General features: G+C 47.6%; 1 protein-coding gene across 10 annotated transcripts in view; it reads right to left on the bottom strand.

The window, feature by feature from the left end:
• The window catches only part of Tanc1 (tetratricopeptide repeat, ankyrin repeat and coiled-coil containing 1), a 230642-nt gene that overhangs the window by 47160 nt on the left and 170692 nt on the right, over positions 1-12790 (bottom strand). For 8 of the 10 annotated variants that reach the window (XM_048425771.3, XM_048425772.3, XM_048425775.3 and 5 more), the window contains 6 exons: positions 9696-9818; positions 8739-9020; positions 7318-7469; positions 4551-4782; positions 2639-2805; positions 510-1117 (listed from right to left, as the gene is read on the bottom strand). In XM_048425771.3, the coding sequence (XP_048281728.3) occupies positions 510-1117; positions 2639-2805; positions 4551-4782; positions 7318-7469; positions 8739-9020; positions 9696-9818 (1564 nt within the window). The remainder of the gene's footprint in view (positions 1-509; positions 1118-2638; positions 2806-4550; positions 4783-7317; positions 7470-8738; positions 9021-9695; positions 9819-12790) is intronic. The other 2 variants (XM_048425773.3, XM_048425774.3) reach the window with 1 other exon arrangement.

Below are 12790 nucleotides of genomic sequence, written 5' to 3'. Positions count from 1 at the left end.
CCTCCTGCGGTCTGAGTGCTGTAAGAACTGCACCCTGCACTGGCAGTGTCTGTAAGGAGACAGCTAAATTGGATTACAGGGTCCCCCTCTGTTCCCCTCCCCAACCTGTGCTCCCTGGGATCAGGTGCTATACAGCCAATGGTGGTCAGACAGTGGCAGATGGTTAAGGATCCAAGACGGACCCCAGCCACAGGCAAACATGCTACAGATGCTCACTATTCCCTAATGCAGAGACACATTTCCCATGTATGACCTGCCATGCCAGTGGGAGAAGGCCATCAGCAAAACAATTAGCAGCTAGGAAACATCATCCTGGCTCCTCTCAGTTTCCCTTGCACCCAAATACATTAAAATTCCGTGGTTCCAGTCATCAAATGAGGGACGCTTTTATAGAAATGTATGGAAATTTTATCACTCTTTCATGACCAAAATGGGGACAACCAACAGCAAAACCGCATGGCACTTGGTACTCAAACTCCTCTGAGTGTCCACGGAAGCGCCTCCGGTACCTGGGCTCACACAGGAAGGCTGTACTTTCACCATCGGCTCTCCACACCAGCCACTCTCTGAAGGATGGGTGGCAGAACATCCGCGTCTTGTCTCTCCTCTTGATGAGGAAGCAGGAGAGGGCCTCCATCCTTTGCTGAAAGTCCTCCCAGCCCTGCTCTCCTTGGATGTGGCCAGCGTTGATAGCCTGAAAGATCTGCTCATCCGTCATGGGGTGGAGGGACGCCAGGGCCACGTTTAAAATGGGAAGGGCTCTGTCGAAGGCAGACTGGGTCATGAACTTCATGTTGCACTGCAGCAAATAGAGCTCGGACAGAGACACGGGCACCACCTTGTAGCTGGCACTCTTTATGACCAGGTGCCCCCGCTGGAAGAGGTCCAGCGTGAGCTTGAGGTACAAGTAGGACCCGAGGCTCCGCAGCACCAGATGGCTGCTGACTTTGCCGATGAGGGCGGCGTCGGCCTTGCCATTCAGGGAGATGTTGCTGAGGATGTCCTGGCTGCTGTGGACCCTGTGCTGGACGTACGCGTGCAGGTCGCTGTGAATGTCTTTGTTGTCTGGGAAGTCGTCCAAGGAAAGCTTGACAAACGGCAGCGCGCTGATGATCTCCTGGGAGGAAACAAAGACCCACAGTGTCACTTCGCGGCATCTCCCTTCTCCCTTTAAAGCGGGTTCGCTCGTTCTCTTTCAAGGAGGATTTTGGTGGATTACAGGGCCTCGTGATTTTTGTATTAAAACGTGTAATGGGATAAGGTACAGATAAAAGGCTTATGTGGAAGAAATCCTGATGCGAGATAGGATCGGCAAAGGCTTTCCCAAAGCCCTCATGGAGGACTCCAAGCCTAACAGGCAGAAGGAGGGGCCCAAGTACACAGCAGCAACCAGGCCACATCAACAGAGGAGCAGCGGGGCAGGAAGACCCTGCAGGTGACCCAGTTTAGAACCGTCCCTGAGCAGCTGGTTCTAAAACAAGGGTAAACACAAACCAACACGGCACATCTAAGAGCACAGTCAGACACGAGAGAAGAGGCACTTTTTCTGTATCGGATATCAGAGATGTGTAACCCCACCAGGAAACAGGAGGCTTCCCACCCTGCCTGCGTACCTGGACCATCACAGCAAAAAAAAAAAAAAAAAAAAAAAAAAAAAATCACTCCCTGTTCCAGTATAGCATGTTCTCATTCCTAAAGAATTTTAAGTAAATATTCTCTCAAAAAAATTATTTTACGGACATGAGTGTTTTGTCTGCATGTCTGTGCACATGTATGCCTGGGACCTACGACAAGGGTGCTGGATGCTTTGGAACAAGAGCTATGATGGCTGTGAGCCACCGTCTGGGTCCCGGGAGTCACACCTAGGTCTTCTGAAAAGAGTCGCCCGTGCTTTTTATCACTAAGCCATCTCTCCAGCTCCGGAGTGAACTGTTTGATGAAGCCTGACTGCATGATGTCACTGATGTTCCTGCTCTGTTATTTCAAAGATAAGCATAGTCCCAACCCCAAGAGCAGAGAGAGGAAACATTTTAACTTCTCTCTAATCCTTCTGAAGCACATCCCTTTTTCACGCAGTAACTAGGGGAGGGAGGTGAGGCACAGTTATTTTCATTCTGCATGGACGTTAACCAAGCCTTCACATTCAGCCGGCAAAGGGACCTAGGACCCAGCTCGAGTTTTAACCTAGCTGCCAAATGATGCCACTGAGGGAAACATGGCTGAAAAGGTATGCTTCAAGGCGCATACAATTGAGCATGTCGTTTAAATTTTGCTTTAATTTCAGTCTTAATGAGGAAAAAAATTAGTATGATCACCCAGTTCAACAAAGTGAAACAAAACATACCCACAATAAGCTGCCACAAACCCCTGGAAACAGCTTTAAAGAAAATCCAGTAGAACACTTGGCCAGAGACCTTAGCTCATGCACACCTGGCTAGGGTAAGCCAGGCTCAGAGACCGCCATTTCAGAAGGAATGGGACAACTCTCTGCTGATAGGATCATCTGGTTCCTACGGGACTCTCGGAAGGCCTGAGACAGTTTTCAGTTCAGCAGGCAAATGGGCTGTACCACTGGGCTGGGGCCAGCGTCGCTGCGTCCTCGGGAAAGAGAGGGCAGACGCCAAACATCTTCCCTCACCTGAAAATTTGCTCTCACGGTCACGATCAGCTTCAGCCAGGTGGGAAATTTAGGAATAATTTTCGTAATAAACGAAGACAGCGTATCTCCGTAATCAGGCTTGTGAAACTCAGCTTCGTTCAAGCCATCGATCAAAATGATGTACTCCTCTTCTGGAATTTTCTGCTCTAAAGATGAAATAATTTTTCCAAATTAAGAAATTATACATTTCTATAACATGGCACCACCCCGTGTATTTTAACACACAGCTCAGAGTGTTAGCAAAACCTAAAAAGGCTTACATATGGCAGAAGACACGTTTTCAAAGAAGCATATTTCCTATTAAATTTATAATGAAAAACAGAGCACTGAGCCAAAAGAAAAATCAATTCTCATAAAACAGTTTTCAGAAACATATTGCATTACAGACATTAGCAGAATCTCAATCATATACATATAGCAGTTAGCTCTACATTAGCCACCATCACCTGAATAGCCTGCAGTCAAAAGAGGTGACACACAGAGCCTAAACCTGGAACAGACACCAGGCCCTCCCTGGAATTCCTCCGTGGACGGACTCCAGGAAAGGAGGACCAGCCTTCCCTGCACTACCACCAACGGCTGTCTGGCCCGAATCACCCCGTGGTAAGAACACTGCTTTACGGATGCCCAGGGAGGGGTCCTACGCACAGCAGTGCCAGCTCTCTGATTGAAACACAGAGCAAGCGGGACGGCCATCTCAGGCCCCCATTCTAGCATCTTCTAGCAGAAGACACTTTGTAGACGGGTGACTCAAAAAGGAGGAGGCAGAGGATGGAAACCTTGAGGACCAATAATGTCATTGGCACTCCTACCTGGAGACTATTTAGGGGCAAATGGAAAAAAGAAAGAAAGAAAATAAATAAATAAAACAAAACACTGGGCGGTGGTGGCATACACCTTTATCCCCAGCACTTGGGAGTCAGAGGCAGGTAGCTCTCTGAGTTCAAGGCCAACCTCATCAACAGAGCTAGTTCCAGGACAGCTAGGGCTATTACACTGAGAACCCCTATCTTGAGAACCAAAAAACCCCAAACGAAAACAAACCAAACAAAAACAAAACAAAACAAGAACAAGAAAACTCCTAGAAATGGCTTTAGATTTAGATTTCAGTTCACCTAAGCAGGGGCCCGGAGATGGGGAGAACATGCTAGATTCCCAACAATCCACTGGTCACCCTGCTGCCTGGGAGTGTACACAGTCTTCACTGCGTGTATTACCTAGTCTTCAATGTGCACATCACCTACACAGATTACGGTTATATGGGAACACAGAATGTGCCTCCTCCCAATGTGAAGGACTGTAAGTGTGAAAACAGTGAAGTAAGTTTAGGGGCCCCCCTGCCTGGTCTTTCAGCTTAGCTACAAGAGTGTCCCGCAGCTGAAGAAGTGGAGAAGCCTAGGTATCAAGCCACTTGTAATCAGCATCAACCGTCCCGTATATTTATCTCCCCAGTTTCACGCCTCTGAAGGCCCACGCTGTTATCTGTTTTGACGTCTGACTATTCCTAAAAGCGGCTGCTCTTTGTTGAAGATCCTTCAGAAGATGGAGTGTTCAAACCCTGCTCCCAGTACCATCCACATCCACGCACTGTGAACATTAGTAAGTTCTCTTGGCTTTGCCCCAGTATCTGTTTACTCTGGGCTCATTTCATAGACCAAGTATCAAACCTTTGTAGGGCAGAAAGTCTCCTCTTTCCTGCACTACACGGTTTCCTTAGAAGTGACACGCCACTGGAAGCCTCATCACGGAGGATGGATGTGGTTGCACCAGATGCGTACTGACTCCTCAATATCCTCTCCCTACCACCCCAGGACTAAGCTGAGCATCCTTCTGAGGGCCACTTGGGTACCAGCCTGTACTGGGAAGCAGCTCCGAGGCTTCTAGAAAGTACCGTGTCTTAGGCTTGTAAGCGGCTCCAGCACACCCCTCTTGAAAGCGGCCACGGGGTCCTGCACGCAGGAGCGGAGGCTCAGCATGCTTTGCAGCTGGGGCTCCTTGATCAGAAGGTCTCTGTAGGCGGCCAGCTGGTGGGAGCGGCAGAGCAAAGCAGCGACGCTGTGCACAAACTCGGGCACCAGGCAGGTGTATGTGTTGTCGGCCTGGCAATAATGGTAGGCCACGACCTGTGGAGAAGCAGATACACCGGCGTCACCCCACCCTCTCTGCAGCGCCTCGCAGGAACCCCAACAAGGACACAGCTGTGACTTTCCCTGAGATCAGACACTCTGCGCCTGCTCCCCGAGGCAGAGTTCGCCCACGAGCTTAATATTTATTCCATTCTTCACTGGTGTGATTTGCTACATTCTCAGCAGACCTCATGGCAGCCACAGATCCACCTTGACTAACACAAAAAAATCAGCACAACTGTACTCCACCTTGAATAAGGATTAGTAAAAGTCATTTATAGAACCCAATGCCTAGTCTGGCTTAGCGCGCTTCCAAGCAAGCCGTGTACCCAACACCGCCATCTGCATAGCAAGATCAGCAGCACTCAAGATCAGCAGCACTTTGAGGGGACCAGCGGCTCATCCAAAAAAAGCATAGGATCAAGTTGGCGGCTATGAACCCAAGCTGTAAAGTCATAGCTGCTTTTCCCTCCTGGCAGGGATGGCTCTCATCCCTTCCCTACATCCCCACTTCTTCAAGGGATGCTATGAAGACAGACCAGGCTGACTTCTAACTCAGAGAGATCTGCCTACCTCTGCCTCTCTAGTGCTGGGACTAAAGGTGTGCGCCATGATACCTAACCAGATGTTTTTTGGTTTGAGCTTGTTTGCATGCTTTCTTTGTTGTGTTTTGTTTGTTTTTTTAATTTACTGATATTGTGAATATAAGTGTTTTTTCTGCATGTATATCTGTACCATGTGTGTGCAGTGTCCTGGAAGGCCAGAAGAGGGTGGGGATCTCCTGGGACTGGAGTTTCAGATGGTTGTGAGCCACCATGTAGATGTTTAGCACAGCCAAGAAATTACCAGCTATCTGCTTATCATGAAGGGCACAAGGGGAGACAGGGAAGAGCTGCCTCAGCCAACTGAGGGGTCCCCTTTGTTAGGACAGACACGGAGCAGTAGGTTGTCTGTGAGGTACCTCCCCCACCTCTGCCCAAACAAAGGATCTGTGCCGGAGCTCCTGGGAACAAGAGATATGCTCTACAGAAATGGAAGCCTTTCCACTTTGTCAAGAGAATGAGAACAAGGGGGTGAGGGTGAGGAAGGCGTGTGCAAAGTGCACTGTGCTTTCTAGAGGGTTCCGAGTCTCCACACTCCTGTCCAGTCCTGCAGCTCCTGCAGGAAGGGGCCCCAGGTCACTGGCTCCTGCGTACCACAGGGGCCACGAATGCAGGATAAACTGTGTCAAGATGACAATACAATTCAAGATCTTGCACGAGATCCCATGATGGCAGACTCCTAGCGAGAGGCAAGAGTACATACGATGCGGCTTCTCTTGGGACGATACAGAACAACCATGGCTTCCAGTTTAGAAATGCTCACTGCCTTTCAACTCCAACCCAAACAGATTAGCACAAACCTACATGAGAATTCCCTAAACCTGTACAAACCATTACCATCATCTTACACAACGTCTGACAAAAGTATCTTGGTGACCCAAAACGGGCCATGAAATCCATCTGGAAACATAGGTAGTTAAAATTTGAATAAAGTCAATTGAAACCACATACATGCTATAGGACATAAGCTAAACAGAGTTCAGTAATACCTTTGCCTCTGTGACCTGTGTGGTTGTATATGTGTGTGTGTGTGTGTGTGTGCACGTTACACTATGTCTTTTACTGTGGGTCACAGTTAGAATGCCTTGAAAAGCAGCGTAGTAGGGGTAGCTTTGAGACTGATGCCCTCCATCTCGGATCATCCCTTCATGGCTAGAGGGCTGCTCCGGATCAGTGGTCATATGTGGGTTCACTGTGCCACAGGCTGCTGCCTCCTGTGTGGTGGGCAGGTGAGCGTGGGAGTGGGCTGGGCAGAGTGACATTCCTCAGTCCATCTGTCCCACCTCACAGTGTGTTCTCTCGTGGTATCTACCATATCTGATGGTTTCCTGGCTTCATCACAACCCTCCACTGCTGTCCCTGAAGACAGACGCAGCTCATCAAGGCAAGAAACACAACTGCTTGCATGCAGAAAAGGTGGCCTACGAGCCAGTGTTGGACACAGAGCAGAAGGAAGAGTTCAGAGAGTCCTTGATGATCATGTGTTTAGAGAATCAGGCAAAGCTCCTTTACAACCTCAGAATCCTCTGGCAGAAGGATGCAGAGACCCACAGCCCTGGGCAACAGGGTCCAGGCAGAAGCCGTCTGGGTCAAGTTAACAGCTACTGTCTCATCTCTTGCTCACACAGCAAAGGAAATGGCATGTGCTTGTCAGGCTGGGTACATGTGGGGAGTACACGTGACTTCTGCTGGCTTGAGGAACTTTTTGAACTTGGTTCAGATGGATATAAATCCACTGCTGTTGTCTTTGGGATTTATTTTCATTGAAACCTTTTATTTGGAGTACTTAGTCATACTTTATCTAAAGTTACACTACACTCCAGCACCTGGGAGTTTGTTTCTGCCTTAAAAATTCCTTCTCAAACTCATTTCTCAAAGGCAAACAGGCAACTCTCTGTCTGGAAGCCTCTGGGAGACAAGAGCAGGTTACCTTAGAAGCGAGGTATTTCACTGCGTCCTCTCTCGGTCTCTGGCTTTCAGCAGTGCCGGGCCCAGCCAGCGTTTTGGCCACACCGAGAGCACTTGTGGACGAACTTGGTGAAAGTAACGGAGTGAAAGGAAGGTCCTGGGTGGGATCTGATGCTGCAGAGAGAGAGAGGCACCCGACTGTAACATCAGCGTGTGGTACAAGGAGCGTGGAATATACTTCTGATTTAATCCCGTACAAATCTGAGCAGTAACGAGCAAACATGACTCAAAAGGAGAGGTCTCGAATGCGCACACCCGCTCCCACTCTATCTCCTCACTGGAGGGCTGAGTTCCTCATCGTATTTCTTCTGGTTGAACAATCAAACAGACAAACAAAGCCAAAAAAACAAAAAAACAAAAACAAACAAAAAAAACCCTATAGGGTAGTGGTGGTGCGTGCCTTTAATCCCAGTATCTGAAAGGCGGAAGAAGGCAAATCTCTGAGTTTGAGGCCAGCCTGGTCTACAGCGTGAGTTCCAGGATGGCTAGGAAACCCTGTCTTGAAAAACAAAACAAAAATCTCACATGACTCTCTTTTTCTTGTTCATGTTTTAAGACTTTTGTTGTTGTTGTTGTTAATAGGTTCTGCACATGAAACAGTTAGGGCAACCAGGCATGGTGGTGTGTGCCTTGGGGTAGAGGCCAAGGTAAGGGGACCTCAGGCTCAGAGGCAGCCCGGGATGCAAAGAGTCCTTGTTCACACACTCGTGTGTGCACGGAGTAAAAGTCAAGTATTAACCCTTCTATTTCCCATTTAAACTTGTCTTTTTATTTTTGGTAAAGCCAGCACAGAAGAAAAGGCTGTGGTGAACAGGATACAAAATAATTCTGTATAGAATAAAGGAAGGTAAAATAAGTGTGTGTACACACACACACACACACACACACACACACATACACAAGGAAAGAAAAACCTCATTACATTCTATCAGTGTCTTATAAGCACTTTGCTTTAAGACCAAAACTTCACCAGGTCACTCAATCAAAACCCCCCCACTGTAACGTATGCCTGAAAACCTGGGGTTCCAGGTCAGAAGGACCCAAGAAGGTTAGCATCAGCCCAGACTGTAGCTAATATACCCTAAACAAGGGGAGACCCTCCCTCTCCCTCCCCACTCAAATTTTTTTTTTTTATAAAAAGCACCAAAAGAAAACAAGCAAAAAACTAAAACAGTCCCACCACCACCACACTAGGACGGCTGGACATATTCAGACAGTTCACTTAACCTGTGAACTTAGACCTGATTCAGTAGCTAGAACAACTTCTGGAAAACTGGTCATTCCTGCCCATTCAAACAGCAGGTCCCGCCATCTTATATTAACATACTATCTTATATCTTATATTAATATACTAAGCTAGACAAGCAAGAACCACAGACGTACTTTTAGGTGATGAGCTGGGGCTGCTGGATGCGATCTGCCTCATGCGGCTCCCATGACAGCTGAGAGCCACCAACTTGGAAATGATGGCTGTCTTTCCAAATCCCACATTCCCCACGACCACAGCTCCTCTGTTTTCTGCCAGCTCTGTGTTCCTCAAACTTTCTTCTATCTGGTGAAAGAGCCAGTCCCTTCCCACAAACACAGAGTCGGTGGTGATGCTTGGCACCTCAAACAGCAGGGGCTTCAACAAGATGTCCTGTGGTTTGTAGGGAGCAAATCGGGCTTTAAAACAAAAAACAAACAAACAAACATTTTATGGAGAGTGCAGTATGATTTAATTTAAAAAGAAATGACGTGTCTAACTTGGTTCTATAAGCTTGTTTATAATACTATGTTCATTATATCCTGTTTGTCCCCCCCCTCTCCCCCAAGTATCCTGTTAAAATGACTTCCTGGCTATTTTCAGGCATTCAGAGGAAGCAAAGGAAAACCTCCAATCACGTCTCTCTGGTTTGTTTGCAAGCACAAGGAAGACTGGTTTCTTCCAGCCCTGCTCAGATAAAATTTAGTTTCCCAGAATCGAGGGCACAGCCCTCATTTGGGGACAATGGTGCTTTCCCATATGACAGGGAGGGTCCCTGACCACACAGCTGGGCATTACAGACAGCTATGGGATATAGCCCATATGGACTAAGGGACTGAAGCAAAGCCGAGGCTTGGGGAGTGGCAACTACCTTATCACAGAATCATTCTTCCATACCAGAAGTAACTGAATCCCACACTTTAAGGAAGAAGGCCTACATTCTTAAAGCTGGCTCCCAGCAGACCTTTCAGGATGCTGTTTAACAGTACAAACACATTTCACATCACACGCCCGACAGTCTGAAGCTGGCTATCAGACGTTCAGCGTTCAGTGGGCAAGCTCGTCATGGTGACACGGGATGCAAGGATAAATACCTTTAACTTCCTGTGTCCTACCTCCAGCCGTATTGTGCCAGGGCAATCTAATGGACGTCCGGAGAGGAGCATTTCTCTGCCCATCTAAGTAACTCAGGTCTTCCAATTTGGTAGAACTTGTGGCTGCAATATGAAAGGAAAAGCGAGTTTAAGGCCACACCTAGACTACTGTAAGCTACAAATTACCAAGTAAGCCAGTTCCAACTTTCAACAAAATTTATCTCAGGATAATTATTGCTGCCAGCGTATGCTTCCAGCAGTACTGTTATCTTGAAAAACTGAAACAACTAAGAACCACTCACTCTTAATGTTTACATCGATCTGGTTGCCAGAATTCGCCACTATTCCCTGAAAGAAACCAACTCCCCTATAAAAATGTTTTAATGAAAAACAAACAAACTAACTAACTTGACACCCAGTGTCACACATCAGGCTTGAGAACTTAGTGCTAACACGTGGCATGAACTATTTATTCTCTCTGGCTCTGGGAAGCTCTGGGCTGTTTGGAACGCCAACCTTCCTAATTAAATAAGTAGATTCTGCACGCACAATCCCACAGCCCACGAACAGGAAATGCTAGCTCTTGGCAATAAAACTTCAGCACTCAGGAGACCAAGGCAGGTAGATTACTAAGAGTACCTGGCCAGCCTGGTCTACATAGAGAGTTTTAGGCTAGGCAAGGTGAGATACTGAGATCTTGCCTTAAAAAAGCAAAAAACAAAACAAGCCAAGTGTGGTGGCGCATGCTTTTAATCCCAGCACTCAGGAGGAAGAGGCAGGTGAATCTCTGTGAGTTCGAGGCAAGCCTGGTCTACAAAGCAAGTTCTAGGACAGGCACCAAAGCTACACAGAGAAACTCTGTCACAAAAAAGAACACAAAAAACAAACAAGTAAACAGAAAAAAACCAAAAACTAAAACAAAAAAGCCCCCAAACTCAAACCATATGTGTGTGTATGTATGTATGTACGTATGCATTAGATACTTTAATGTACCATCATGTTTATTTCTGACCAAGACAGAAAGGTTCACAGTACACAGATGGGTAACTGTTAAGAAGCATTAAGGGTCATTCACATGTATGCATAAGTAGCAATTGTAGGAAGAGTTACATTCCAAGTGCTAAGTCTTTTGAAGTGCTTAGCAGAACCAAGATGAAAGGTAAAGAAGTCACATTGGGCAATCAGTACCCTGAAAAATCCTCTGCTACCTCACAGGCTACCAGCAGCTAGCTACCTGGAGCACCACCTATCCTGAGCCTTTCCCTACCCGGAGCACCACCTATCCTGAGCCTTTCCCTACCGGGAGCACCACCTATCTCGAGCCTTTCTCTACCTGGAGCACCATCTATCCTGAGCCTTTCCCTACCCCGAGCACCACCTATCCTGAGCCTTCCGTGGTTCCCTTCACCTTCTTGGTTTTTTGTTGTTTTTTTATTTTTTATTCTTTGGTAGTCTGTATCACTCTTCCTCCTTTCATTATACAAGCACCAAAGGTGCAGAACCTGACTCAGAGATGCCAGTCCCCTCTGGCATACCCTCCAAGAACAACCAGCTAAGTGTTCTACCCACTGCCCTTCCCAAGCAGCAAACCCGTTTCTACATTTTACCAGCCGCTGCCTAATCACACACTGTGCACAAAGAAACATTCTGCTCATGGTCAGAAACTATGTGCATCTTCCACAACGGAAAGATTCAGCTAAATCAGTATTGCAGTATATGCCTGCGACCCTAACCCTTAGGTGATAGAAACTGGAGGGTCAGGAGTACGAGCAAGGATCAGGTCAGGTGCACAGACAATCTGAGGTTAGCCTGGGCTACAAGAGCCCTGTCTTAAGAAAATAAACAAGAAAAGAAAAGGAGTAATTTCCTTCGGCAGGATTCTCAGCGACCTTCAGCAGGTTCATCCACTATCGGCCTCATGTTTCTTCTCTAGGATCTTACAGAGAGGGAAACCTCATACTGTGGCTATAAGACCACCCCTACCCTTCAGGGTCCCCACAGAAACACAAGTTTAAACCTAATCCTTGGTTCATGCCTGAGGCCCAGGATTCTGGCTCCTTGGCTCAACATGCCTCACAGTAAATACAACCACCATGGCTCAAGCAGAAGGCCACATCACCGTCATAGCCCATAACTCACTTCCGAGCCAGGGCTTTGGTCCTCACGAATACAAAGACACATTGAGTTTCTCAAGGCTTCTGTTTCCCCTCCCCTGATCCCTTAGAGCATGACATTCACTTTGGAATTTTGTAAAAACTGAAAAAACTTAAAAAAAAAAAAAAGACTATGAAAGACATTCACATCATAGAACTGGGGGTGGTAGTGGAGAGGAGAGCAATGTGTGATGCGGATACAGGACATGCGGGGGGGGCGGGGGCTTCAGGTGTCTGTGTTCAGCTTTCCAGCCACCAGTGTCTGTCGGCTCCAAGGTCTACGGCAGAACAATCTGAGCAATGCCACTGCGCATGGCTGATTCTCCACTTCAACCATAGCTAAGAGCACATGCGAGAATTCCAGCACTCATGCAGCTGAGGCAAGGGACCGTAAGATACTGTCTGACTGGGGCTACAAGGCGAGAGTGTTTCAAACAATAAACACTCACGGTTAAGCTGAGCTAAAGCTTAGGCAGAGCAGTAAGCGCCAGGACACCTGAGATCGGGGACAGCGAGGCCTCAGCTGCTCAGCTGTGAGCCCAGGCACTCCCCTCTGAGTGATGATGCCATTCTGTCCGTGTCCACAGAGTCCCAGAGAGAAGCAACTAGAGCCAGGCCCACCACAGTCTACACAAGGAACACCTGAAATGTTAAAACACCATTCTGGGCCAAGGAAAAGAGGTCACACAATCTCATGCTGCAGAAAGCCCACTGCTAACGTCTCTGGACTAAACTGTGCACTTGGCGTCTGGGAACCCACGCATGCAGACACTGACGGCGTGGGGAGCTCATTTCAACAAGCTGTAGGGAAAGGCTATGGGGAGAGTTTTCTCCTAAGCGAAACCAACAGCAGCGCATGCTGATGCCCTAAGTTGCAGGCTAACCTAGCCAAGACAAAAGCCAGTAAGTCCCGGGCAATCACCAGTTAGTAGTTCAAGAAAA

Source organism: Myodes glareolus, chromosome 21 (assembly GCF_982192425.1).
Source record: "Myodes glareolus chromosome 21, mMyoGla1.1, whole genome shotgun sequence".
Classification (NCBI taxonomy): Eukaryota; Metazoa; Chordata; class Mammalia; order Rodentia; family Cricetidae; genus Myodes; species Myodes glareolus.
This window is presented reverse-complemented; position numbering and strand designations above follow the sequence as displayed.